The 26,917-nt window shown below is 42.4% G+C and overlaps 2 protein-coding genes across 9 annotated transcripts in view; one reads left to right on the top strand and one right to left on the bottom strand.

Annotated features, from left to right (window-relative positions):
- The window catches only part of LOC118280471 (acetyl-CoA carboxylase), a 124,540-nt gene that overhangs the window by 48,349 nt on the left and 49,274 nt on the right, over positions 1-26,917 (top strand). For all 8 annotated transcript variants that reach the window (XM_050701734.1, XM_050701736.1, XM_050701733.1 and 5 more), the window contains 8 exons: positions 593-730; positions 4,052-4,158; positions 4,763-4,899; positions 13,806-13,892; positions 14,469-14,551; positions 14,945-15,054; positions 15,547-15,675; positions 16,579-16,761. In XM_050701734.1, coding sequence (XP_050557691.1) covers positions 593-730; positions 4,052-4,158; positions 4,763-4,899; positions 13,806-13,892; positions 14,469-14,551; positions 14,945-15,054; positions 15,547-15,675; positions 16,579-16,761 — 974 coding nt within the window. The remainder of the gene's footprint in view (positions 1-592; positions 731-4,051; positions 4,159-4,762; positions 4,900-13,805; positions 13,893-14,468; positions 14,552-14,944; positions 15,055-15,546; positions 15,676-16,578; positions 16,762-26,917) is intronic.
- LOC118280424 (odorant receptor 85c-like) lies at positions 19,562-25,174 on the bottom strand. The gene is made up of 8 exons (XM_050701985.1): positions 25,009-25,174; positions 24,326-24,462; positions 23,342-23,659; positions 22,336-22,541; positions 21,600-21,699; positions 20,968-21,063; positions 20,120-20,278; positions 19,562-19,685 (listed from the first exon to the last, which is right to left on the bottom strand). Exons 1-8 carry the CDS (start codon positions 25,127-25,129, stop codon positions 19,641-19,643), a joined length of 1,182 nt encoding a protein of 393 aa, XP_050557942.1. The 5' UTR covers positions 25,130-25,174; the 3' UTR covers positions 19,562-19,640.

Raw genomic sequence — 26,917 nt, 5'->3', positions numbered from 1 at the left:
TCCTCCGCTAACGTCAGTCACCGGTGACCACCACGGCGTTCAATGTGTTGAGGTTATTTTTATTATAACTTTCGTGAGATATACTAAATTAATTATGTTATCGGCTTACTCACGTAACTGTTTGACGAGGAACTCGACTAGTTTCAAGCCATGCTAGAGGCTCATATTCATGAGCATTCCGCGACACACGAAGCGGCGATTGTCGCGCTGCCTACAAAACAACTACAAGGAATATTCCTATATCACAAGCAATAGGAGCTCTAAGAATATCCTAATAGACTAGTCAAATTCAATACTTTTTTCGAAACGTCAAAAACGTTACTTTTCTATGAATTTTGTATGAAAAAGTGCATTGCGACGTCATCAGTTTTTTACGTCAAATATCATATTTCTAGAACATTATATAAAAAAAATTAGTAAACTAGACAGATCATAGAAACTATGAATGGAAATGTGATTATATTTTAATATTTTATTCTATTGAAAAGTTGAAATAATATAGTTTTGAACCAGCAAACTACCCAATTATATAAGAAAACTTTTTATAATACAAATAACTAATACATAATCTCTCTCCCCCCTCCCCCCCTAGAGCTGGACGACCCATCCCTAGTGACGACGGCGACCCCCTACAAGGGCCAGTTTCCCATCGAGGACAACAATCAACTGTCGGAGAAGCTCAACCACGCGCACAACAAGTACAAGGCCGTGCTTGAGAACACTCTGCAAGGTGAGCCATTCATGTTTACTTAAGTTTAACTTATTTATGATTTAACAAGCAACTGTCGGAGAAGCTCAACCACGCGCACAACAAGTACAAGGCCGTGCTTGAGAACACTCTGCAAGGTGAGCCATTCATGTTTACTTAAGTTTAACTTATTTATGATTTAACAAGCAACTGTCGGAGAAGCTCAACCACGCGCACAACAAGTACAAGGCCGTGCTTGAGAACACTCTGCAAGGTGAGCCATTCATGTTTACTTAAGTTTAACTTATTTATGATTTAACAAGCAACTGTCGGAGAAGCTCAACCACGCGCACAACAAGTACAAGGCCGTGCTTGAGAACACTCTGCAAGGTGAGCCATTCATGTTTACTTAAGTTTAACTTATTTATGATTTAACAAGCAACTGTCGGAGAAGCTCAACCACGCGCACAACAAGTACAAGGCCGTGCTTGAGAACACTCTGCAAGGTGAGCCATTCATGTTTACTTAAGTTTAACTTATTTATGATTTAACAAGCAACTGTCGGAGAAGCTCAACCACGCGCACAACAAGTACAAGGCCGTGCTTGAGAACACTCTGCAAGGTGAGCCATTCATGTTTACTTAAGTTTAACTTATTTATGATTTAACAAGCAACTGTCGGAGAAGCTCAACCACGCGCACAACAAGTACAAGGCCGTGCTTGAGAACACTGCAAGGTGAGCCATTCATGTTTACTTAAGTTTAACTTATTTATGATTTAACAAGCAACTGTCGGAGAAGCTCAACCACGCGCACAACAAGTACAAGGCCGTGCTTGAGAACACTCTGCAAGGTGAGCCATTCATGTTTACTTAAGTTTAACTTATTTATGATTTAACAAGCAACTGTCGGAGAAGCTCAACCACGCGCACAACAAGTACAAGGCCGTGCTTGAGAACACTCTGCAAGGTGAGCCATTCATGTTTACTTAAGTTTAACTTATTTATGATTTAATAAGCAACTGTCGGAGAAGCTCAACCACGCGCACAACAAGTACAAGGCCGTGCTTGAGAACACTCTGCAAGGTGAGCCATTCATGTTTACTTAAGTTTAACTTATTTATGATTTAACAAGCAACTGTCGGAGAAGCTCAACCACGCGCACAACAAGTACAAGGCCGTGCTTGAGAACACTCTGCAAGGTGAGCCATTCATGTTTACTTAAGTTTAACTTATTTATGATTTAACAAGCAACTGTCGGAGAAGCTCAACCACGCGCACAACAAGTACAAGGCCGTGCTTGAGAACACTCTGCAAGGTGAGCCATTCATGTTTACTTAAGTTTAACTTATTTATGATTTAACAAGCAACTGTCGGAGAAGCTCAACCACGCGCACAACAAGTACAAGGCCGTGCTTGAGAACACTCTGCAAGGTGAGCCATTCATGTTTACTTAAGTTTAACTTATTTATGATTTAACAAGCAACTGTCGGAGAAGCTCAACCACGCGCACAACAAGTACAAGGCCGTGCTTGAGAACACTGCAAGGTGAGCCATTCATGTTTACTTAAGTTTAACTTATTTATGATTTAACAAGCAACTGTCGGAGAAGCTCAACCACGCGCACAACAAGTACAAGGCCGTGCTTGAGAACACTCTGCAAGGTGAGCCATTCATGTTTACTTAAGTTTAACTTATTTATGATTTAACAAGCAACTGTCGGAGAAGCTCAACCACGCGCACAACAAGTACAAGGCCGTGCTTGAGAACACTCTGCAAGGTGAGCCATTCATGTTTACTTAAGTTTAACTTATTTATGATTTAACAATCAACTGTCGGAGAAGCTCAACCACGCGCACAACAAGTACAAGGCCGTGCTTGAGAACACTCTGCAAGGTGAGCCATTCATGTTTACTTAAGTTTAACTTATTTATGATTTAACAAGCAACTGTCGGAGAAGCTCAACCACGCGCACAACAAGTACAAGGCCGTGCTTGAGAACACTCTGCAAGGTGAGCCATTCATGTTTACTTAAGTTTAACTTATTTATGATTTAACAAGCAACTGTCGGAGAAGCTCAACCACGCGCACAACAAGTACAAGGCCGTGCTTGAGAACACTCTGCAAGGTGAGCCATTCATGTTTACTTAAGTTTAACTTATTTATGATTTAACAAGCAACTGTCGGAGAAGCTCAACCACGCGCACAACAAGTACAAGGCCGTGCTTGAGAACACTCTGCAAGGTGAGCCATTCATGTTTACTTAAGTTTAACTTATTTATGATTTAACAAGCAACTGTCGGAGAAGCTCAACCACGCGCACAACAAGTACAAGGCCGTGCTTGAGAACACTCTGCAAGGTGAGTCGCTTACGCCCGTATACTGAAACGCTACTCAAGTTAAAGTGGTATTTAAATATCGTGCTATCTCTATCATTTTATAAAGAATTGACAGAACTATTCTTGAGAGCGTCTTAAAATTCTTAAAACTTATCAATTATAACAATGTTAGCCTCGTTGGTCGAGTGGTCGCAAGTGCCCGGAAAAGAGTCTCAGGGTCGATTCCTGGGTCCGGCAAGGTACCTCTGGACTTTTCGCAGCGCTCTAATTACATCGAGAACCAAAGTTTTGGAGTAGTGTAAAATGTCATCGCTTTTTTACTTAACCCGCCACTGGTGACGTGTATTTGTCTTACATAGTCAGTGACCCTGGTCACCTGGTCGTGATTTTGTGGTTTATGTATTATTTTTTTATTATTATTAGATTTTTTAAATAGATATTTTGAATTAGAAACTATATAAAATAGGACATTGACATTAGAAGGACACAAAATGACATAAATATACAAATAGTAAAGAAAGGACATAAAATGTCATAGAAAGGACATAAAATTAGGACGCCCACATCTCTGTTGCGGAGTGGACTAATGGTTAAGGGTGTGTATTAAGGTAGTTACTTGTAATTGCAATGTAATTCGATAAACAGTGTAAACAATATCCTTAGTTTTTAAACTACCCGGTCTCACAGACATATAGGTCACCAATGGCGGGTTAATGACTTTTTAACAGCCTCAAAGTCAAAGTATTTCAGTTGATATTCTTCGTATCTCCACAAAGTAACGGGTGATACTTTGAAAAAAATCACAAAATGTTAACGGCGTCATTATCCTCAACCAAAAGTTAACAAATCTGCCGATTGAAACACAAAATTTGGTTTCAATAAATTAAGCTGTGACACTGCTCTCAACCAATCCAATGAAAATAAGGATGATAATAAGCTACCACTATGCTTAATAACGCGGGAGAATAATGATTTGTTAAATAAAAGTTAAAGTTTTTTTTTAATGGTGATCCCCGCTACCCTCAGGCTACTGCCTCCCGGAGCCGTACAACACGCCGCGGCTGCGCGAGGTGGTGGAGAAGTTCATGCAGAGTCTGCGGGATCCCTCGCTGCCACTCTTGGAGCTGCAGGAGGTAAGTAATCCATATAATTGTAATTATAGACTAGCTTCTATCCGCGGTTTCATTCGCATCTCCTTTGGAAAAAAATTTCATCAAAATCCGTTCTGTAGTTTCAGCGTGATTGACGGACAAACATCTAAAAAAAACTTTCACATTTATAATGTTAAGTAAGCAATCCATAAAGTTTTAATAGACTAGCTTCTGCCAGCGACTTTGTCCGCATTCTCGTTGGAATAACAAGTTTCCTATCACCCAAGTCAGCTCATACCCTGTCTGTATACCAAACTTCATCAAAATCCGTTTAGTAGTTTCAGCGTGATTGATGGACAAACATCCAATTAAACTTTTACATTTAATACTATGTGCTATCGGAAGTGTAGCAGGTGTTTTGGAACATTACGCGCGCGTGCTAATGACATTTTGTTGTTTTGTTATTGTGATAAAAATAAAACTAATGAGTATACAAAAAACATTTCTTTGGGAAAGTTGTTTGTAATCATGAGTACAATCACGTGTTTAAATATCGTTCACTAATTACCAGTCACCCTAATCCCCTTTCGGGGATTAAAAAAAATCCTACACATATAATCACTGACCAATCCCCGTTAATCCCCAGGTACTATCATCGACATCAGGCCGTATCCCCATAGCGGTGGAGAAGAAGGTCCGAAAGCTGATGGCTCTATACGAGCGGAACATCACCAGCGTGCTCGCGCAGTTCCCCAGCCAACAGATCGCTAGTGTTATCGACCAGTGAGTCACTTTGTACCTTATTTAGAGACTGTTAGAGTTCATTTTTGTATTGTTGCTGATGGCTCTATACGAGCGGAACATCACCAGCGTGCTCGCGCAGTTCCCCAGCCAACAGATCGCTAGTGTTATCGACCAGTGAGTCACTTTGTACCTTATTTAGAGACTGTTAGAGTTCATTTTTGTATTGTTGCTGATGGCTCTATACGAGCGGAACATCACCAGCGTGCTCGCGCAGTTCCCCAGCCAACAGATCGCTAGTGTTATCGACCAGTGAGTCACTTTGTACCTTATTTAGAGACTGTTAGAGTTCATTTTTGTATTGTTGCTGATGGCTCTATACGAGCGGAACATCACCAGCGTGCTCGCGCAGTTCCCCAGCCAACAGATCGCTAGTGTTATCGACCAGTGAGTCACTTTGTACCTTATTTAGAGACTGTTAGAGTTCATTTTTGTATTGTTGCTGATGGCTCTATACGAGCGGAACATCACCAGCGTGCTCGCGCAGTTCCCCAGCCAACAGATCGCTAGTGTTATCGACCAGTGAGTCACTTTGTACCTTATTTAGAGACTGTTAGAGTTCATTTTTGTATTGTTGCTGATGGCTCTATACGAGCGGAACATCACCAGCGTGCTCGCGCAGTTCCCCAGCCAACAGATCGCTAGTGTTATCGACCAGTGAGTCACTTTGTACCTTATTTAGAGACTGTTAGAGTTCATTTTTGTATTGTTGCTGATGGCTCTATACGAGCGGAACATCACCAGCGTGCTCGCGCAGTTCCCCAGCCAACAGATCGCTAGTGTTATCGACCAGTGAGTCACTTTGTACCTTATTTAGAGACTGTTAGAGTTCATTTTTGTATTGTTGCTGATGGCTCTATACGAGCGGAACATCACCAGCGTGCTCGCGCAGTTCCCCAGCCAACAGATCGCTAGTGTTATCGACCAGTGAGTCACTTTGTACCTTATTTAGAGACTGTTAGAGTTCATTTTTGTATTGTTGCTGATGGCTCTATACGAGCGGAACATCACCAGCGTGCTCGCGCAGTTCCCCAGCCAACAGATCGCTAGTGTTATCGACCAGTGAGTCACTTTGTACCTTATTTAGAGACTGTTAGAGTTCATTTTTGTATTGTTGCTGATGGCTCTATACGAGCGGAACATCACCAGCGTGCTCGCGCAGTTCCCCAGCCAACAGATCGCTAGTGTTATCGACCAGTGAGTCACTTTGTACCTTATTTAGAGACTGTTAGAGTTCATTTTTGTATTGTTGCTGATGGCTCTATACGAGCGGAACATCACCAGCGTGCTCGCGCAGTTCCCCAGCCAACAGATCGCTAGTGTTATCGACCAGTGAGTCACTTTGTACCTTATTTAGAGACTGTTAGAGTTCATTTTTGTATTGTTGCTGATGGCTCTATACGAGCGGAACATCACCAGCGTGCTCGCGCAGTTCCCCAGCCAACAGATCGCTAGTGTTATCGACCAGTGAGTCACTTTGTACCTTATTTAGAGACTGTTAGAGTTCATTTTTGTATTGTTGCTGATGGCTCTATACGAGCGGAACATCACCAGCGTGCTCGCGCAGTTCCCCAGCCAACAGATCGCTAGTGTTATCGACCAGTGAGTCACTTTGTACCTTATTTAGAGACTGTTAGAGTTCATTTTTGTATTGTTGCTGATGGCTCTATACGAGCGGAACATCACCAGCGTGCTCGCGCAGTTCCCCAGCCAACAGATCGCTAGTGTTATCGACCAGTGAGTCACTTTGTACCTTATTTAGAGACTGTTAGAGTTCATTTTTGTATTGTTGCTGATGGCTCTATACGAGCGGAACATCACCAGCGTGCTCGCGCAGTTCCCCAGCCAACAGATCGCTAGTGTTATCGACCAGTGAGTCACTTTGTACCTTATTTAGAGACTGTTAGAGTTCATTTTTGTATTGTTGCTGATGGCTCTATACGAGCGGAACATCACCAGCGTGCTCGCGCAGTTCCCCAGCCAACAGATCGCTAGTGTTATCGACCAGTGAGTCACTTTGTACCTTATTTAGAGACTGTTAGAGTTCATTTTTGTATTGTTGCTGATGGCTCTATACGAGCGGAACATCACCAGCGTGCTCGCGCAGTTCCCCAGCCAACAGATCGCTAGTGTTATCGACCAGTGAGTCACTTTGTACCTTATTTAGAGACTGTTAGAGTTCATTTTTGTATTGTTGCTGATGGCTCTATACGAGCGGAACATCACCAGCGTGCTCGCGCAGTTCCCCAGCCAACAGATCGCTAGTGTTATCGACCAGTGAGTCACTTTGTACCTTATTTAGAGACTGTTAGAGTTCATTTTTGTATTGTTGCTGATGGCTCTATACGAGCGGAACATCACCAGCGTGCTCGCGCAGTTCCCCAGCCAACAGATCGCTAGTGTTATCGACCAGTGAGTCACTTTGTACCTTATTTAGAGACTGTTAGAGTTCATTTTTGTATTGTTGCTGATGGCTCTATACGAGCGGAACATCACCAGCGTGCTCGCGCAGTTCCCCAGCCAACAGATCGCTAGTGTTATCGACCAGTGAGTCACTTTGTACCTTATTTAGAGACTGTTAGAGTTCATTTTTGTATTGTTGCTGATGGCTCTATACGAGCGGAACATCACCAGCGTGCTCGCGCAGTTCCCCAGCCAACAGATCGCTAGTGTTATCGACCAGTGAGTCACTTTGTACCTTATTTAGAGACTGTTAGAGTTCATTTTTGTATTGTTGCTGATGGCTCTATACGAGCGGAACATCACCAGCGTGCTCGCGCAGTTCCCCAGCCAACAGATCGCTAGTGTTATCGACCAGTGAGTCACTTTGTACCTTATTTAGAGACTGTTAGAGTTCATTTTTGTATTGTTGCTGATGGCTCTATACGAGCGGAACATCACCAGCGTGCTCGCGCAGTTCCCCAGCCAACAGATCGCTAGTGTTATCGACCAGTGAGTCACTTTGTACCTTATTTAGAGACTGTTAGAGTTCATTTTTGTATTGTTGCTGATGGCTCTATACGAGCGGAACATCACCAGCGTGCTCGCGCAGTTCCCCAGCCAACAGATCGCTAGTGTTATCGACCAGTGAGTCACTTTGTACCTTATTTAGAGACTGTTAGAGTTCATTTTTGTATTGTTGCTGATGGCTCTATACGAGCGGAACATCACCAGCGTGCTCGCGCAGTTCCCCAGCCAACAGATCGCTAGTGTTATCGACCAGTGAGTCACTTTGTACCTTATTTAGAGACTGTTAGAGTTCATTTTTGTATTGTTGCTGATGGCTCTATACGAGCGGAACATCACCAGCGTGCTCGCGCAGTTCCCCAGCCAACAGATCGCTAGTGTTATCGACCAGTGAGTCACTTTGTACCTTATTTAGAGACTGTTAGAGTTCATTTTTGTATTGTTGCTGATGGCTCTATACGAGCGGAACATCACCAGCGTGCTCGCGCAGTTCCCCAGCCAACAGATCGCTAGTGTTATCGACCAGTGAGTCACTTTGTACCTTATTTAGAGACTGTTAGAGTTCATTTTTGTATTGTTGCTGATGGCTCTATACGAGCGGAACATCACCAGCGTGCTCGCGCAGTTCCCCAGCCAACAGATCGCTAGTGTTATCGACCAGTGAGTCACTTTGTACCTTATTTAGAGACTGTTAGAGTTCATTTTTGTATTGTTGCTGATGGCTCTATACGAGCGGAACATCACCAGCGTGCTCGCGCAGTTCCCCAGCCAACAGATCGCTAGTGTTATCGACCAGTGAGTCACTTTGTACCTTATTTAGAGACTGTTAGAGTTCATTTTTGTATTGTTGCTGATGGCTCTATACGAGCGGAACATCACCAGCGTGCTCGCGCAGTTCCCCAGCCAACAGATCGCTAGTGTTATCGACCAGTGAGTCACTTTGTACCTTATTTAGAGACTGTTAGAGTTCATTTTTGTATTGTTGCTGATGGCTCTATACGAGCGGAACATCACCAGCGTGCTCGCGCAGTTCCCCAGCCAACAGATCGCTAGTGTTATCGACCAGTGAGTCACTTTGTACCTTATTTAGAGACTGTTAGAGTTCATTTTTGTATTGTTGCTGATGGCTCTATACGAGCGGAACATCACCAGCGTGCTCGCGCAGTTCCCCAGCCAACAGATCGCTAGTGTTATCGACCAGTGAGTCACTTTGTACCTTATTTAGAGACTGTTAGAGTTCATTTTTGTATTGTTGCTGATGGCTCTATACGAGCGGAACATCACCAGCGTGCTCGCGCAGTTCCCCAGCCAACAGATCGCTAGTGTTATCGACCAGTGAGTCACTTTGTACCTTATTTAGAGACTGTTAGAGTTCATTTTTGTATTGTTGCTGATGGCTCTATACGAGCGGAACATCACCAGCGTGCTCGCGCAGTTCCCCAGCCAACAGATCGCTAGTGTTATCGACCAGTGAGTCACTTTGTACCTTATTTAGAGACTGTTAGAGTTCATTTTTGTATTGTTGCTGATGGCTCTATACGAGCGGAACATCACCAGCGTGCTCGCGCAGTTCCCCAGCCAACAGATCGCTAGTGTTATCGACCAGTGAGTCACTTTGTACCTTATTTAGAGACTGTTAGAGTTCATTTTTGTATTGTTGCTGATGGCTCTATACGAGCGGAACATCACCAGCGTGCTCGCGCAGTTCCCCAGCCAACAGATCGCTAGTGTTATCGACCAGTGAGTCACTTTGTACCTTATTTAGAGACTGTTAGAGTTCATTTTTGTATTGTTGCTGATGGCTCTATACGAGCGGAACATCACCAGCGTGCTCGCGCAGTTCCCCAGCCAACAGATCGCTAGTGTTATCGACCAGTGAGTCACTTTGTACCTTATTTAGAGACTGTTAGAGTTCATTTTTGTATTGTTGCTGATGGCTCTATACGAGCGGAACATCACCAGCGTGCTCGCGCAGTTCCCCAGCCAACAGATCGCTAGTGTTATCGACCAGTGAGTCACTTTGTACCTTATTTAGAGACTGTTAGAGTTCATTTTTGTATTGTTGCTGATGGCTCTATACGAGCGGAACATCACCAGCGTGCTCGCGCAGTTCCCCAGCCAACAGATCGCTAGTGTTATCGACCAGTGAGTCACTTTGTACCTTATTTAGAGACTGTTAGAGTTCATTTTTGTATTGTTGCTGATGGCTCTATACGAGCGGAACATCACCAGCGTGCTCGCGCAGTTCCCCAGCCAACAGATCGCTAGTGTTATCGACCAGTGAGTCACTTTGTACCTTATTTAGAGACTGTTAGAGTTCATTTTTGTATTGTTGCTGATGGCTCTATACGAGCGGAACATCACCAGCGTGCTCGCGCAGTTCCCCAGCCAACAGATCGCTAGTGTTATCGACCAGTGAGTCACTTTGTACCTTATTTAGAGACTGTTAGAGTTCATTTTTGTATTGTTGCTGATGGCTCTATACGAGCGGAACATCACCAGCGTGCTCGCGCAGTTCCCCAGCCAACAGATCGCTAGTGTTATCGACCAGTGAGTCACTTTGTACCTTATTTAGAGACTGTTAGAGTTCATTTTTGTATTGTTGCTGATGGCTCTATACGAGCGGAACATCACCAGCGTGCTCGCGCAGTTCCCCAGCCAACAGATCGCTAGTGTTATCGACCAGTGAGTCACTTTGTACCTTATTTAGAGACTGTTAGAGTTCATTTTTGTATTGTTGCTGATGGCTCTATACGAGCGGAACATCACCAGCGTGCTCGCGCAGTTCCCCAGCCAACAGATCGCTAGTGTTATCGACCAGTGAGTCACTTTGTACCTTATTTAGAGACTGTTAGAGTTCATTTTTGTATTGTTGCTGATGGCTCTATACGAGCGGAACATCACCAGCGTGCTCGCGCAGTTCCCCAGCCAACAGATCGCTAGTGTTATCGACCAGTGAGTCACTTTGTACCTTATTTAGAGACTGTTAGAGTTCATTTTTGTATTGTTGCTGATGGCTCTATACGAGCGGAACATCACCAGCGTGCTCGCGCAGTTCCCCAGCCAACAGATCGCTAGTGTTATCGACCAGTGAGTCACTTTGTACCTTATTTAGAGACTGTTAGAGTTCATTTTTGTATTGTTGCTGATGGCTCTATACGAGCGGAACATCACCAGCGTGCTCGCGCAGTTCCCCAGCCAACAGATCGCTAGTGTTATCGACCAGTGAGTCACTTTGTACCTTATTTAGAGACTGTTAGAGTTCATTTTTGTATTGTTGCTGATGGCTCTATACGAGCGGAACATCACCAGCGTGCTCGCGCAGTTCCCCAGCCAACAGATCGCTAGTGTTATCGACCAGTGAGTCACTTTGTACCTTATTTAGAGACTGTTAGAGTTCATTTTTGTATTGTTGCTGATGGCTCTATACGAGCGGAACATCACCAGCGTGCTCGCGCAGTTCCCCAGCCAACAGATCGCTAGTGTTATCGACCAGTGAGTCACTTTGTACCTTATTTAGAGACTGTTAGAGTTCATTTTTGTATTGTTGCTGATGGCTCTATACGAGCGGAACATCACCAGCGTGCTCGCGCAGTTCCCCAGCCAACAGATCGCTAGTGTTATCGACCAGTGAGTCACTTTGTACCTTATTTAGAGACTGTTAGAGTTCATTTTTGTATTGTTGCTGATGGCTCTATACGAGCGGAACATCACCAGCGTGCTCGCGCAGTTCCCCAGCCAACAGATCGCTAGTGTTATCGACCAGTGAGTCACTTTGTACCTTATTTAGAGACTGTTAGAGTTCATTTTTGTATTGTTGCTGATGGCTCTATACGAGCGGAACATCACCAGCGTGCTCGCGCAGTTCCCCAGCCAACAGATCGCTAGTGTTATCGACCAGTGAGTCACTTTGTACCTTATTTAGAGACTGTTAGAGTTCATTTTTGTATTGTTGCTGATGGCTCTATACGAGCGGAACATCACCAGCGTGCTCGCGCAGTTCCCCAGCCAACAGATCGCTAGTGTTATCGACCAGTGAGTCACTTTGTACCTTATTTAGAGACTGTTAGAGTTCATTTTTGTATTGTTGCTGATGGCTCTATACGAGCGGAACATCACCAGCGTGCTCGCGCAGTTCCCCAGCCAACAGATCGCTAGTGTTATCGACCAGTGAGTCACTTTGTACCTTATTTAGAGACTGTTAGAGTTCATTTTTGTATTGTTGCTGATGGCTCTATACGAGCGGAACATCACCAGCGTGCTCGCGCAGTTCCCCAGCCAACAGATCGCTAGTGTTATCGACCAGTGAGTCACTTTGTACCTTATTTAGAGACTGTTAGAGTTCATTTTTGTATTGTTGCTGATGGCTCTATACGAGCGGAACATCACCAGCGTGCTCGCGCAGTTCCCCAGCCAACAGATCGCTAGTGTTATCGACCAGTGAGTCACTTTGTACCTTATTTAGAGACTGTTAGAGTTCATTTTTGTATTGTTGCTGATGGCTCTATACGAGCGGAACATCACCAGCGTGCTCGCGCAGTTCCCCAGCCAACAGATCGCTAGTGTTATCGACCAGTGAGTCACTTTGTACCTTATTTAGAGACTGTTAGAGTTCATTTTTGTATTGTTGCTGATGGCTCTATACGAGCGGAACATCACCAGCGTGCTCGCGCAGTTCCCCAGCCAACAGATCGCTAGTGTTATCGACCAGTGAGTCACTTTGTACCTTATTTAGAGACTGTTAGAGTTCATTTTTGTATTGTTGCTGATGGCTCTATACGAGCGGAACATCACCAGCGTGCTCGCGCAGTTCCCCAGCCAACAGATCGCTAGTGTTATCGACCAGTGAGTCACTTTGTACCTTATTTAGAGACTGTTAGAGTTCATTTTTGTATTGTTGCTGATGGCTCTATACGAGCGGAACATCACCAGCGTGCTCGCGCAGTTCCCCAGCCAACAGATCGCTAGTGTTATCGACCAGTGAGTCACTTTGTACCTTATTTAGAGACTGTTAGAGTTCATTTTTGTATTGTTGCTGATGGCTCTATACGAGCGGAACATCACCAGCGTGCTCGCGCAGTTCCCCAGCCAACAGATCGCTAGTGTTATCGACCAGTGAGTCACTTTGTACCTTATTTAGAGACTGTTAGAGTTCATTTTTGTATTGTTGCTGATGGCTCTATACGAGCGGAACATCACCAGCGTGCTCGCGCAGTTCCCCAGCCAACAGATCGCTAGTGTTATCGACCAGTGAGTCACTTTGTACCTTATTTAGAGACTGTTAGAGTTCATTTTTATTGTGATTGTTAAAGCAATGTAGTCTTTGTTGCTAAGAGTGATTTTTTGCAAAGATCTGCTCGGATCAGGATCGATTTTTTCCAGTATGAAGTTTTTGTTGAAAATCGATCTTTATTCACAGCTTTATTATTGAAATACATAAATAAATCACTAATTTGTTGTGTTGCGGGCTCGATTCGGGTTGGCATTTTCTGGGTAAACTGACCATTTTCTGAGAGTGATAGGACAGAGAGTGCATCTGTGTTAGTTACACACTTGTGCACTATAATATCTCCTGCGTAGTGAACTAGTTAGTCAGACTGGCCACAGTGATGGAAATTGATCAAGGAGACTTTATTTACTTACTTCTACATGGGTCCTATAACATTTGTACATATCCCTCCGGTCTTCGAATTATGCTTCGGCACGAATGAGTCGGCTCGACCGGAGTGATACCACGGCCTCACAGAAAACTGACGTGAAACAAAGCTTGCGTTGTGTTTCGTTGTGTAAGTGAGGTTACCGGAGGTCACTGGTGGTTCAAGTGTCCATGTGCGGCGGCGATTGCTTACCATCAAGTGATCCGTCTGCTCGGTCACGCACTTATCTCATACAAAAACCAATAATGAGTATGTTTGTTACAGCCACGCCGCCTCCCTAGCCAAGAGGGCTGACAGAGATGTGTTCTTCATGAGCACACAGGCGCTCGTCGTACTCGTGCAGAGATATAGGTGAGTTATATAATATTAATTCACTTGTATGTAATTTTCTACGGCGGGATGGTATAGTCATCAAATTTTCATCTACTGACTTATAGAAGGTTATGTGTTTCTGATTCGAATCCCAGGTTTGAAAAAGTATTTTTTTTTCACTATAATATACAATTTACTGTATATGTTTTACTATATTTATCGTTTGAGTTAAACCTTTCAGTTTTTTCTCTCTCGTTCTTGTGATACTAGGGGCCTTAGTACGAGTTTACTTTACGTATAACGAGATCGAAACGAGACCGTGATCGGCGCTGTGAATGACAGACTCTAACACACAAACCAATCACAGCGCTTCGTTTCGATCCCGTTAAACGTAAAGCAAACTCGTACTAACGCCTCAGAACTATAATGATTTTCAGTTTAGGTAAATTCTCAGTGATAAACACAGATAATCAAATCTTACCTCATTTCTTGCAAATTATTCCTATTACATTCATAACACAACTATTATAAAGTGACAGTTACACAAACATGTACACCTCTGCCTATCCCCTCTACAAATAAAAGGCTGTATACTATATGATGTAATATTTCCAGGAACGGCATCCGCGGCAGAATGAAGGCGGCAGTACACGATCTGCTGAAACAGTACTATCAAGTAGAAAGCAATTTCCAATTGGGTGAGTACATATTTGCTTAATATAGGGTGACTGGTAATTAGTGAACGATATTTAAACACGTGATTGTACTCATGATTACTAACAACTTTCCCGAAGAAACTTTCTTTGTATACTCGTTAGTTTTATTTTTATCACTATAACAAAAGAATACAATTCGTTAGAACGCACGCGTTAAGTTCCAAAATAATTACTAGTCTTCCGATAACGCGGTTTTTTTGTTACTGTGATAAAAAAACCGAATGAGTAAAACTGTTTTTGTAAAACAGTTTCTTTAGGAAAGTCTTTCACTAATAAAATTATCAGTTTACAATTTTACTGAGAAAAGTAACTTTCTTTCAACCTTTAATATAATAAACAAAGATCCATTATACTATAATTGCCGTTTTGTCACAGGATCGTACGACAAATGCGTGGCGGCGTTGCGCGAGCGCCACAAGGACGACATGCAGGCGGTGTCCAACATCATATTCTCGCACAACCAGGTCGCCAAGAAGAACATGTTGGTGAGTACTTACTTCCTCTATGTCACATAGGATTTTTATAATAACTATCACTGAGACATACTAAATTATCTAAAGAACACGATTTACTCAGTACATAGGCTGAGCGACGTTCGTCGCGTCTGCCCACGCTGCTCATGATGAGTCCCTCTGTGACTCGAAACTAGTATAACTTTAATTTTCGTGAGTAAACCTTGATTTTTAGTTAATTTCGTAACATGCTACACCAGAGGAGTCACTATTGCGTGGTTTCCGGCTAGATGTATTTTTTAATAAGATGGTACGCCGATAGTTGAAGTGCTTTACGTATAAAGTAATGGAAAACCGATTGGTTGGTGGTTTCTTGGAGCGCCAAAGCGTAAAGTGAATTCGTAAAACTACAGGCGTGATGTTATTTTACTTTTTTGTAATCACATAATATCGAGAATTGATACTTTTTCTGTGCCTTAAATTATCTTATATGACATTTATTATATATCCTTTCTCCTCCCCCAGGTGACCCTCCTAATAGACCACCTATGGTCCAACGAGCCCGGCCTCACGGACGAGCTAGCGACTACTCTGAACGAGCTGACGTCTCTACACCGCGCCGAACATAGCCGCGTCGCATTGAGGGCTAGACAGGTATGTCTTTATAGTATCATATCAGTAAATATGAATTGGGTAGTTTCCCAGGTCAAAAATAAATTATTTTGACGTTAAAATACGATATAATATCCCAAAATAATCGTACCTTCATTAATTAATTTGACGAAATACTTATTTATTTAGTATATTTGACGCAAAAAAATTATGCCGTCATAAGTTGCGATCTCCTACAGAATTCATAGAAAAGTAACGCTTTGACATTTCGATAGTAAAGTATTGAATTTGACTAGTAGGAAACTATCGTATTATTCATAATATCAGCGCAATAACGTGGCTTCATGCAGAATTTTGTAGTCCCCTATCAACAGCTGCAAACTACCTGGTGGGTTTGCCAAGCTCCGGCTCGAAAAGCATAAATAGGAACGGCGTGGTTTTTAGTCAGTGTGAGTCTGACACTTCCTCCTCTCGCCTCGTCTAAGGTGGGAGAAGCAAGGGGATGGTTTTCCTCACTAAAAAAAGGCGTTTTGTTTATGCCTATATAGTATAGTTTATAAATGGAATCTTGTAATTGGTCTTTATAAACAAACTAGCTACTTCCGCGCGGTTTCACCCGCTCTGCTCGGTTCCTATTAATCGTAGCGTGATGATTTATAGCCTATAACCTTCCTCGATAAATGCACTATCCAACACAAAAAGAATTATTCAAATCGGACCCGTAGTTCCTGAGATTAGCGCGTTCAAACAAACAAACAAACAATCAAACAAACAAACTCTTCAGCTTTATAATATTAATATATATTAATATATAATATATATTATTAGTATAGATAATTAAATAACCAAAAGATGTATTAGCTGCAAGCTTTCTTAAAAATCAATTTCCCCTTTCATCACTACAAAACTAAAGGCAAACCTATTTAACACCCCTTTCCCCTCCAGGTCCTGATCGCCGCCCACCAGCCCGCGTACGAGCTCCGCCACAACCAGATGGAGTCGATCTTCCTCTCTGCGGTGGACATGTACGGCCACGACTTCCACCCGGAGAACCTGCAGAAGCTGATCCTCTCGGAGACCTCCATATTCGACATACTGCACGACTTCTTCTATCACACTAACGCTGCGGTGAGTGGCTTTTGTATAGAAAAGTAATATAAATTCGGATTTTCTTTTTTGCGCAAGTAGAGTTTGTTTTGCGCAAGTAGAGTTGGTTTTGCGCAAGTAGAGTCTGTTTTGCGCATGTAGAGTGTTTTGCGCTAACGGTAGTACATAGTTGCGCACATTGTTTGCGCAATCGTGTTTATGTGTGTACGGCCACGACTTCCACCCGGAGAACCTGCAGAAGCTGATCCTCTCGGAGACCTCCATATTCGACATACTGCACGACTTCTTCTATCATACTAACGCTGCGGTGAGTGGCTTTTGTATAGAAAAGTAATATAAATTCGGATTTTCTTTTTTGCGCAAGTAGAGTTGGTTTTGCGCAAGTAGAGTTGGTTTTGCGCAAGTATAGTTGGTTTTGCGCAAGTACAGTTGGTTTTGCGCAAGTAGAGTTTGTTTTGCGCAAGTTAAGATGGTTTTGCGCAAGTAGAGTCCGTTTTGCGCAAGTATAATTTGTTTTGCGCAAGTAGTTTCGGTTTTGCGCAAGTAGAGTTGGTTTTGCGCAAATAGAGTCGGTTTTGCGCAAGTAGAGTTGGTTTTGCGCAAGTAGAGTCTGTTTTGCGCAAGTAGAGTTGGTTTTGCGCAAGTAGAGTTGGTTTTGCGCAAGTAGGGTGTGTTTTGCGCAAGTATAGTTGGTTTTGCGCAATTATAGTTTGTTTTGCGCTAACGGTAGTACGTAGTTGCGCACATTGTTTGCGCAATCGTGTTTATGTCTGTACGGCCACGACTTCCACCCGGAGAACCTGCAGAAGCTGATCCTCTCGGAGACCTCCATATTCGACATACTGCACGACTTCTTCTACCATACTAACGCTGCGGTGAGTGGCTTTGTATTTTCATTTTTATTGGCAAAAGAAAAGTAATATAGGTTTTGCGCAAGTAGAGTTGGTTTTGCGCAAGTAGATATGGTTTTGCGCAAGTAGGGTGTGTTTTGCGCAAGTAGGGTGTGTTTTGCGCAAGTAGAGTTGGTTTTGCGCAAGTAGAGTTTGTTTTGCGCAAGTAGAGTTTGTTTTGCGCAAGTAGAGTTGGTTTTGCGCAAGTAGAGTTGTTTTGCGCAAGTAGAGTTGGTTTTGCGCAACTAGAGTTGGTTTTGCGCAAGTAGAGTTGGTTTTGCGCATGTAGAGTGTTTTGCGCTAACGGTAGTACATAGTTGCGCACATTGTTTGCGCAATCGTGTTTATGTCTGTACGGCCACGACTTCCACCCGGAGAACCTGCAGAAGCTGATCCTCTCGGAGACCTCCATATTCGACAATACATACTGCACGACTTCTTCTATCACACTAACGCTGCGGTGAGTGGCTTTGTATTTTCATTTTTATTGGCAAAAGAAAAGTAATATAGGTTTTGCGCAAGTAGAGTTGGTTTTGCGCAAGAAGATTTGGTTTTGCGCAAGTAGGGTGTGTTTTGCGCAAGTAGGGTGTGTTTTGCGCAAGTAGATTTGGTTTTGCGCAAGTAGGGTGTGTTTTGCGCAAGTAGAGTTTGTTTTGCGCAAGTAGAGTTGGTTTTGCGCAACTAGAGTTGGTTTTGCGCAAGTAGAGTTGGTTTTGCGCAACTAGAGTTGGTTTTGCGCAAGTAGAGTTTGTTTTGCGCAAGTAGAGTTTTGCGCTAACGGTAGTACATAGTTGCGCACATTGTTTGCGCAATCGTGTTTATGTCTGTACGGCCACGACTTCCACCCGGAGAACCTGCAGAAGCTGATCCTCTCGGAGACCTCCATATTCGACATACTGCACGACTTCTTCTATCACACTAACGCTGCGGTGAGTGGCTTTTGTTGTTTACTAGCTGGCCTGGGAAACTTTGTATTAATTTTCGCATTTCGGAGAGTGTGCGGGGGAATTGTACAACTTGATTCCCCCTAGTCCTTTCCATCATCGAACCACAAGACAATCGGCGAGGAGTCACTGCTTCATGGTAGATATCCCACCCACTCACACGAAGCGCTTCGCTTCAAGCTTCCTTGTGCAAACGGCTAGGGAGTGGAACTCCTTGCCGGAGTCTGTGTTTCCTGATGGGTATAACCTGGGTGTCTTCAAGGCCCGAGTGAATAGGTAGACGTGCTCCATCGTAACATCATCGCTTACCATCAGGTGAGAAACGTCAACCCATCAAATGTAAAAAAATAATAATAAGTTTTGTGAGACATACTAAATTAATTATTATGTTATCGACTGCCTCATTGGTTGAGTGGTCTCAAGTGCGTCTGCCGAACAACGGGTCTCATGATCGATTTCCGGGTCAGGCAAAGTATTGCTAGGGTGTTTTCGATTTTTCGAAAATTTCTCAGTTTCTAGCACGGAGTTTGGAATTGTGTCCAGGATATGGCAATAGGCTCTCCTATTCCTCCTTACTATTATTACTCCTATTACATGAGACTTAAGTATAACATAAATGGTGAAAAGTGGGTGTACATTGTAATGTATACCTCTGCTTACCCCTTCGGGGATAAAAGGCGTGACGTTATTGTTATTATTATACATATAAACCTTCCTCTTGAATCACTCTATCTATTAAAAAAACAGCATCAAAATCCGTTGCGTAGTTTTAAAGATTTAAGCGTACAAAGGGACATAGGGACTGAGAAAGCGACTTTGTTTTATACTATGTAGTGATTTATTTGTTATGTTAACACTTATTTATAATCAAACATTTTATTTCAATTTAAATTATAAATTCATATGAATGCCTCGTTCGTCGCAAGTACGACTGCCGGACGCATTTTTTTATAAACTTCAAATGATTATATTCACTACGTGTGATGTGCTAAAACGCTAATTTGTGAGAGAATTAATTATCTTATAGCAGTGTATAAATGCGACTCGCAGCTTCAATTCCAAGCCTTTAAGATCTCAATAAAGTAAACATAGAATATGAAGTTTGCAAGATCTGAAACAAAAAAACACAATTTGAATAATAAGTTAGTCATTTGCCTGTTTTAACTAGTATATGACAATAGGCTCACCCTCTATTACATAGGACTTATAACACAAATGGTGAAAAGTGGGTGTACATTGTATAGCGGCATTACGTGCCGTAATGTGTAGGTGTACCTCTGCCTACCCCTTCGGGGATAAAAGGCGTGCCACACCACAATATTATACTATTACTAGCTTTTTATTTAACAATTTTATTTTAATGACATTAGAATACTGAAGATTACCATGTTTATTTCTGTCTATGAGCTCCCAATATTTCGGCACTGTGTCAAGCACCATGATCATGGATGAACCGTATATAAACATGATAAATATCCCGTCTTAAGTTCTAATGTTAGTGTTAGTGACCAAGACAGTTTAAAAACAAACAAAAAAATAACTTACCGAAACAAACAATTCCATGTCGAACGACAGCATGTTAAAAGCGACAATCTCGTTGGGCACTTGCGCACGCGTCACCATGAACAGTATCATCTTCCTCACTCTCTGGTCGTCTATCTGTTCCCAGCCGCTGCTGTAGAAACGGTTCGCTGTGTCCAGTGACTGGAAACATAATTATGAAAGAAAGAAAAAATAATTTACTTCACACATCATCTTGCACGGTTCTCTCACATCTTTAATTGATTTTGTCTGGACATTAAAAGAGACTATGACCTCTGAGTTTGTTTCAGCATTTCTTCTCATAGGAAATGCATCATCTAGTTATTTTAGAGATTGACGTGTAAAAGTGTTACCTTGTAGCCTATTTGCAAAAATAAATATCATTTATCACTAAACAAACAAGTGACATCTATAGTATACACAAATATTTGTAAATACAATGAGATTTTATATAAAAAAGTGTCCCAAGTTTGTGGTGAAATGCCTAGTTGTAATGTGGCTAGTGTTTGGTAATAACATGAAGCAAGTACAAAGAGAATGGAGATGCCATAATATGATTGTGTACTGTGGTAGAACAAAATGGCTCTGCCCAATGAGAGAAGAGCGTGGTTTGTAACGGATCTGTACTCTTAGTATGAGTTTGCTTTACGTTTAAAGTAATTGAAACGAGAGCGCGTTCAGTGCTCTGATTGGTTGGTTTATTCGAGCCGGCCAATCAGAGCGTCGAACGCGCTCTCGTTTCGATTACTTTAAACTAAGACAAACCCGTCCTTAGGACTACTGGTCACCAGTAACCAAGTTGACTTTATTCTACACAAGCGCCTCTATTGGCGCGAAAATCTTGCACTTACCATAGCCTTCAGTTTAGCTGCATAGCGGCAAGGCAGGTAGATGTGTATGACTGCGCCCGTTACAAATATCATATACCGAAGGTCGAAGCCGTAGCCCTACACACAAAAATTGTAATTTATACAAAAATCTCGAGTGAATAGGTTGCTTATGGGCAGACGTGCTCCATCGTAGGCCGCATCATCACTTACCATTAGGCGAGATAGCGGTCAAACGTCGACCCATCAAACAGCATCTACAGAAGATGCAACAATGAAAACAACGGAACACTGAAGTCCGGCGCGTCCCAGGGACATGAATGACTGTCTGGGATCCCGCAACGAAGTCCTTAGCATTGTTTAGACTGCCCTGTTTTGACCGAGTCGTTTGCAACCGCGTCTGCCGGGCAAGGTCGGGTTCGGGCACAGTAGTACTAGGCTTTTTTCGGTTTTACGAAAATTTCTCGGTAGTAGCACGAAGTCCGGAAACGTAGCCTGTATATGGCAATAGGCTCACCACCTATTACATGGGACTTACCACATAAATGGTAAAATGTGGTGTGGACATTATACAGTGGTATTACATGCTGTAATGTGCATCTCTGCCTACCCTCCGGGGTTCTACCAAAACTACCCAATTCAATATAATAATGTACCTCAGTTATATGATACAAGCAGGTACATATCTGTATCATAGTCGCCAAGAATATGATGCCCAGCCAAATGTTGAACGTATCTTGAATTAGTTCCACGAATCTGGAAAAAAGATAATACTTTACTCAGTAGCGTAGCCTGTTTTGGCTCCGTTTAAAATAGTATTTGGTGTCCCCCTTTTTGGGGGGGGATTATCCAATGACTTTTCTCGCCCTGTCCCTCAAGCCTCAAAAAGGGACTCACTTATGCTATAACAACAACAACGAACCCATGTTTGGGAGCCCTTATGATGACGTTAATTTTCCTAAATTGCTGCTAACTTTTGTGAATGCATGCGCAAAAAAGCATGCGCTTTACGCAAAAAACAAAGAAATTGAAACAAAAATTGTGAAGTTTAAATTTTTTGCTTACACTCGTATATTTAATGCGGCAGAGAGAGCGCTAGCTACGCCTCTAACTTTACTATACAACCGTGTGATAGCTACAGAGACATTAGTGAAAAAGAAAAACACCCTACGCTAAACTTAAACAGATAAAAAATAAACAACTCTTCAGTGAGTTGTTTTTTTATCTGTACCTTTTTATCACATACCAAAGTTCGAACCCGTAGCCCTAGAAACAAGAAGTGCATTTTGTACAAAAATCTCCCATCTCTCTCTCTCTCTCTCTCTCTCTCTCTCTCTCTCTCTCTCTCTCTCTCTCTCTCTCTCTCTCTCTTACAAAAAAAAAATAACTTACTGAAACATCCGACATTGCTCCTTAATAACCCCAATAACTCGGCCGCAGACCTCATGAGCATCAGCTTTGAAGGCCTCCTCCAGCGCCTTGCAGTACAGGTCCATCTTCAGGCACGCGTGGTTGATGGCCAGCCCGAAGAAACCGTCGTAGCCAGTGAAGTTTACCACGTAGAGGATCGAACAGTAGAACATGTATAGGAATATTATCTGCGAAGAATATTCGTTATGCCTCATCATGAGCCGAAGTAAGGGGGTCATTTGTGTAGAAGAGCCATTATTTTGGGAGGTTGTGGCGATAAAAGGCAAGCGTCCAGAGGCCTGAATCGTACGCATCGCACGCTTTGTACGCATTTCGTATGACGTCATCAGTACACATCACATGTAGGCGTTGCTGATGATGCGGATCAGTGGACGCAGTTGTATGAGTTTCTATACAAGACAAACTAAAATCCGTTGCATGCGGTGCGTGCGATGCGTACGATGCGGGCCTGTAGACGCGTACCTAAAGTCGTCATTATTATCATAATAATTATTGAGCCCGTTTCCAACCATTAGTGGACATAAACCTCTCCAATATCCGACCACTGAGCACAGTAGTTTAAGTGTGTGAGAGCCATGGCTCGACCGAAGTGATACCAGGGCCTCACAAGAATGCTATGCTATGAAACAACGCTTGCGTTGTAGGCAACCGTGTGAGTGAGATTACCGGAACCCTCAGTTTGTCCCTTCCCCTCCCCTAAAGGCCGGCAATGCGCTTGTAATATATGTAGAATTATTTTAAAGAATTAGGATGCAGTCTGAAGAATACTACGCTGAAAACCGCATCAAAATCAGTGAGCCAAACGTGAGATAACCGCACACAAACATACATTCATACATACAAGTCAAACTGAAAACCTTGTATTTGAAGTCGGTTAAAAACAGTATGCCACACCCTCTTTATCAAATCCCACCTATTTCATACCACCACCAAAACCACCACATATAACATTTTAAAAAACAAATACCTCAAAATAAGGCGACGCAAACCGATCTTCAGGATCATCAGCAAAAGGCTTCTGCAAATCATGTATCATATACTTCACGGGCTCAGATACAAACGCATAATTATATGTGTTCAGCGAAATAGCCATCACAGGAAAAGTCATCACACATGTAACCACGGTAATAGCCCATCCACGTTCGCTGTATACTTGGCAGTTCTTGACGCTGGCTCGAGTTATATCTTTGTAGACTTCCGAGTAGTTGTTGATGTTTTTGTAGTCCCTGTTTATTTCGTCTAAGATCTGTTTCGCTTGTATTCGCTTGTGGTACATTAGTATCATCTGGAAATGGAAATGTGGAAATTGTAGTGTGGGAGAGACATGCTTCATGAATAGACCGGAGTGATACCACGGCTGAGCAGAAAACTGACGTGAAATAAAAGCGTTGTGTTAGTGAGGATACCGGAGGCCCTATTACACGCTTTCCCAATCTTTCCCAGCCCCGATTCCGCAACAACTCTTAAATTCCTAACCCCCAAAAGGCAGGCAACGCACTTTAACGCACAACTCTGGTGTTTCGGGTGTCCATAGGCGGCGGCGATTTTTTTTTTATTGGGACAAGCCCGCCACACCCTCCCATACCGCTGCAACTCCTGTGCACCAGGATCTACAGTAGATACAACCATGAAAACATCGGAGCACTGAAGTCCGGCGCGTTGCAGGGACATGAATGACTGTCGTGGATCCCGCAACGAAATAAATCAGAAGATGTTATTACGGGAGAAAAAAACGATAACTTTCACTTCTCTCGGTGAATTAAACGCGGGAGACAGAATGACTTAATAAGCCTTTGCGGCGGCGACGATTGCTTACCATCAGGTGATCCTTCTGCCCGTTTACTCACTCAAACAACGAAACATGACACGTCGTTTTTCTGTGAGGCTGTGGTATCACTCCAGTCGAGCCGAAGCATGGCTCTCCCACACTTGAATATGTATACTAACTTACCTTAAAAAACCCGCCAAGGAAGGGCCCGACTACAGTGCTATGTCGAATGATGTTGACTATATCGGTGGCCATCCAACTCTTGTACATGTCTATGAATATCATCGTCGCCAGCGGTGTGATGGTCGCTACTAGTAATGCTGTTGTAAGAAAACAAATACTTAGTCGTAAAGACTGAATTATAAACGCTGTGAAATATCCCCTAAAAGTATCAGAAATATGTCCTGGAAATGTTTTCGTCGTCATCATAATATCAGCTACAAAACGAACGTCCACTGTTTAATAAAGGCCCCAATATTAACCCCTTTTTGACTTGTCATTCAATGGCTTCTCCTGTCTTGAGCGAGGCGAGACTATCAGACTCTTACTGACTAAAAACCATCCCATTCCTACTTCTGTTTTTAAGCCTCGATAAATAGTCCGCAGCTCCGGACCTACATGTACCCTAAGCATTTTTAATGCAGAGCCATCAGACCACCACAGATTGGGCCCATTAAGGCTGATGCTGCGGACTACTTAGCGGGTTTACCTGGGGATTCGGCTCGAAAAGCAGGAGTAGGAACGAGGTGGTTTTTACTCAGTAAGAGTCTGACACTCCCTCTCGTCTCGCCCGAGGCGGGAGAAGTCATTGGATGAGCTACCCACTTTAAAAAAATATAAACATGTATGAAAATTGTACTACTCACGTATACTAGCCAACCTCCACATCTCAGTTTTAGGATTCGGGTATATCATACCGACACTCATTGCGAATGTAATCAACTTGTATGTTTCATGGAACGTCGTGAATTCTGCTTGTTCCTCCATTTGTTTAACCCTGGGGATTAATCTATTACGTGAGGCTCAATAAGGGGAAGAAGGGTTTGATAAAAAGCACGAAACATCACTATGTGGGGCGGGGATTTAATAAAATATCACGTGTATTTATTTTTTCGTCAAATGCGGAATTTTTGAACTCTAAAATAACATGTGTGCGTTTATTCCACTTCCTAACTCCATAAACGAATATAATAATTATGTCCTATGTGTCTCTAAACTTTACTTGTAACAACTACCTATAAAATGATAATGTTTCAAAATAATACCTTTGATATTGGATGGGGGTGGGGGTTAATCTAAAACTTCACCATCTATCATCAAATGGGAGGAAGGGTCAAAACAATGCTAAAAATAACCTCACGTGATTAATAAACGGCTCTCCTGGTATTTTCAAAATAATAATTTGTATTGCACCTCTGCTTTCTCTCTGGAGTATTATACGAGTAAATGTGATCGTGAATTAACTTCTAGTTTGAAGTATAAGGACTTAATAACTGATGTATAAAGTGTATTAAACATTTGTCTGTCTGTATGTTTGTTATGTTTTTATGGAAACTTAGCATTGAAATAATTTTAAAATCCCAAATCTCGGTGGATTAGCTTTCTACCCGGAATTAGTTTCTTCTTTAATATCTTATTTTCGTTAAAACGTAATGCCACTACAATGTACACCTACTTTTCACAATTTTTGTTATAAGTCCCATGTAACAGGTGTGGTGAGCCTATTGCCATATATTGGACACAATTCTAGACTGCGTGCTACTACTGAGAAATTTTAAAATGCTGAAAAATGCCCAGTAATACTTTGGCCTACCCAAGAAACGAAGCCAAGACCCCTTACCTGATAGTCGTACTGGCAACCACTCGACCAACGAGGCAGTCAAAATCGTAGTACATGCATACATAACCTCACGCCTGGCTCCTATGGGGATAGGTAGAGACAATGGAACGCCAATTGCTACGAATCTTACGTACCTCTTTCAAAATCGTAGTCTAACTAAATTTGTGCAAACTGCTAGGGAGTGGAACTCTTTGCCGGAATCAGTGTTTCCTGATGGGTATAAACCTGGGTATCTTCAAAGTCCGAGTGAATACGTTGCTTATGGGCAGACGTGCTTTATCGTAGGCCGTATCATCAATTACCATAAGGCGAGATAGCGGCCAAACGTCGACCCATCAAATGTAATAAAAAGAAATTCTACTCGTAAAACTATACAAGCATACCCACGAACCATAGTTAGTCAAATCACCACATCAAACAGCTCGCCCCAGGCGATAATCTTCAATAACCTTGTAATTGATTAAAATACTCCCCAGTTCTTCTTAGTACATTAATTATTCTTTTTATAACTTCTATACTATAATTGCCCGTGATTCTCTTTTAGGTAATTTTGCTTTTGTCAAGTAATTTTGTGATTGGGTCATTAGCTCTTTGATGTAAGGCATTTTTATTAGGTTATTAAGGATTGTTGCAGTTTGGTGTAGTGGTTGAGGGATGGGGTTGTTGTGCTTGGGTATTTGGGTTCGATTCTTAGTATTTAGTAGTTTGGGTAAGAATGTTGTTACTTAAAATATGTATAACTTAATTGTTTTAATTCCTTCCAAGGGGTTTGGCATAGGCAGTGAGATAAAAAAAGATATTCAATTTTTATATGTATGTATGTGTTTTGCCCGACCGAATCGAACCTGAAACGCCTTGCTCAACAGTCAAGCTTGCAATCACTGAATGAAAAAAAAAATAACATTAGCATAATGTTCCAATTTGCTACTTTTATA

The sequence above is a fragment of the Spodoptera frugiperda genome, chromosome 21 (genome assembly GCF_023101765.2).
Source record: "Spodoptera frugiperda isolate SF20-4 chromosome 21, AGI-APGP_CSIRO_Sfru_2.0, whole genome shotgun sequence".
Lineage (NCBI taxonomy): Eukaryota > Metazoa > Arthropoda > Insecta > Lepidoptera > Noctuidae > Spodoptera > Spodoptera frugiperda.
Note: the sequence above shows the minus strand (reverse complement) of the source record. Positions and strands in the feature narration are given on the sequence as shown.

Coding starts and splice junctions, on each gene's coding strand:
- LOC118280424 (XM_050701985.1), bottom strand. CDS start 25,129: ATGGAGGAACAAGCAGAATTCACGACGTTCCATGAAACATACAAGTTG. Junction 20,279..20,967: donor CAGCTAAACTGAAGGCTATG/GTAAGTGCAAGA, acceptor TTATGTTTCCAG/TCACTGGACACAGCGAACCG. Junction 19,686..20,119: donor ACATGGAATTGTTTGTTTCG/GTAAGTTATTTT, acceptor TTTTTGTTTCAG/ATCTTGCAAACTTCATATTC.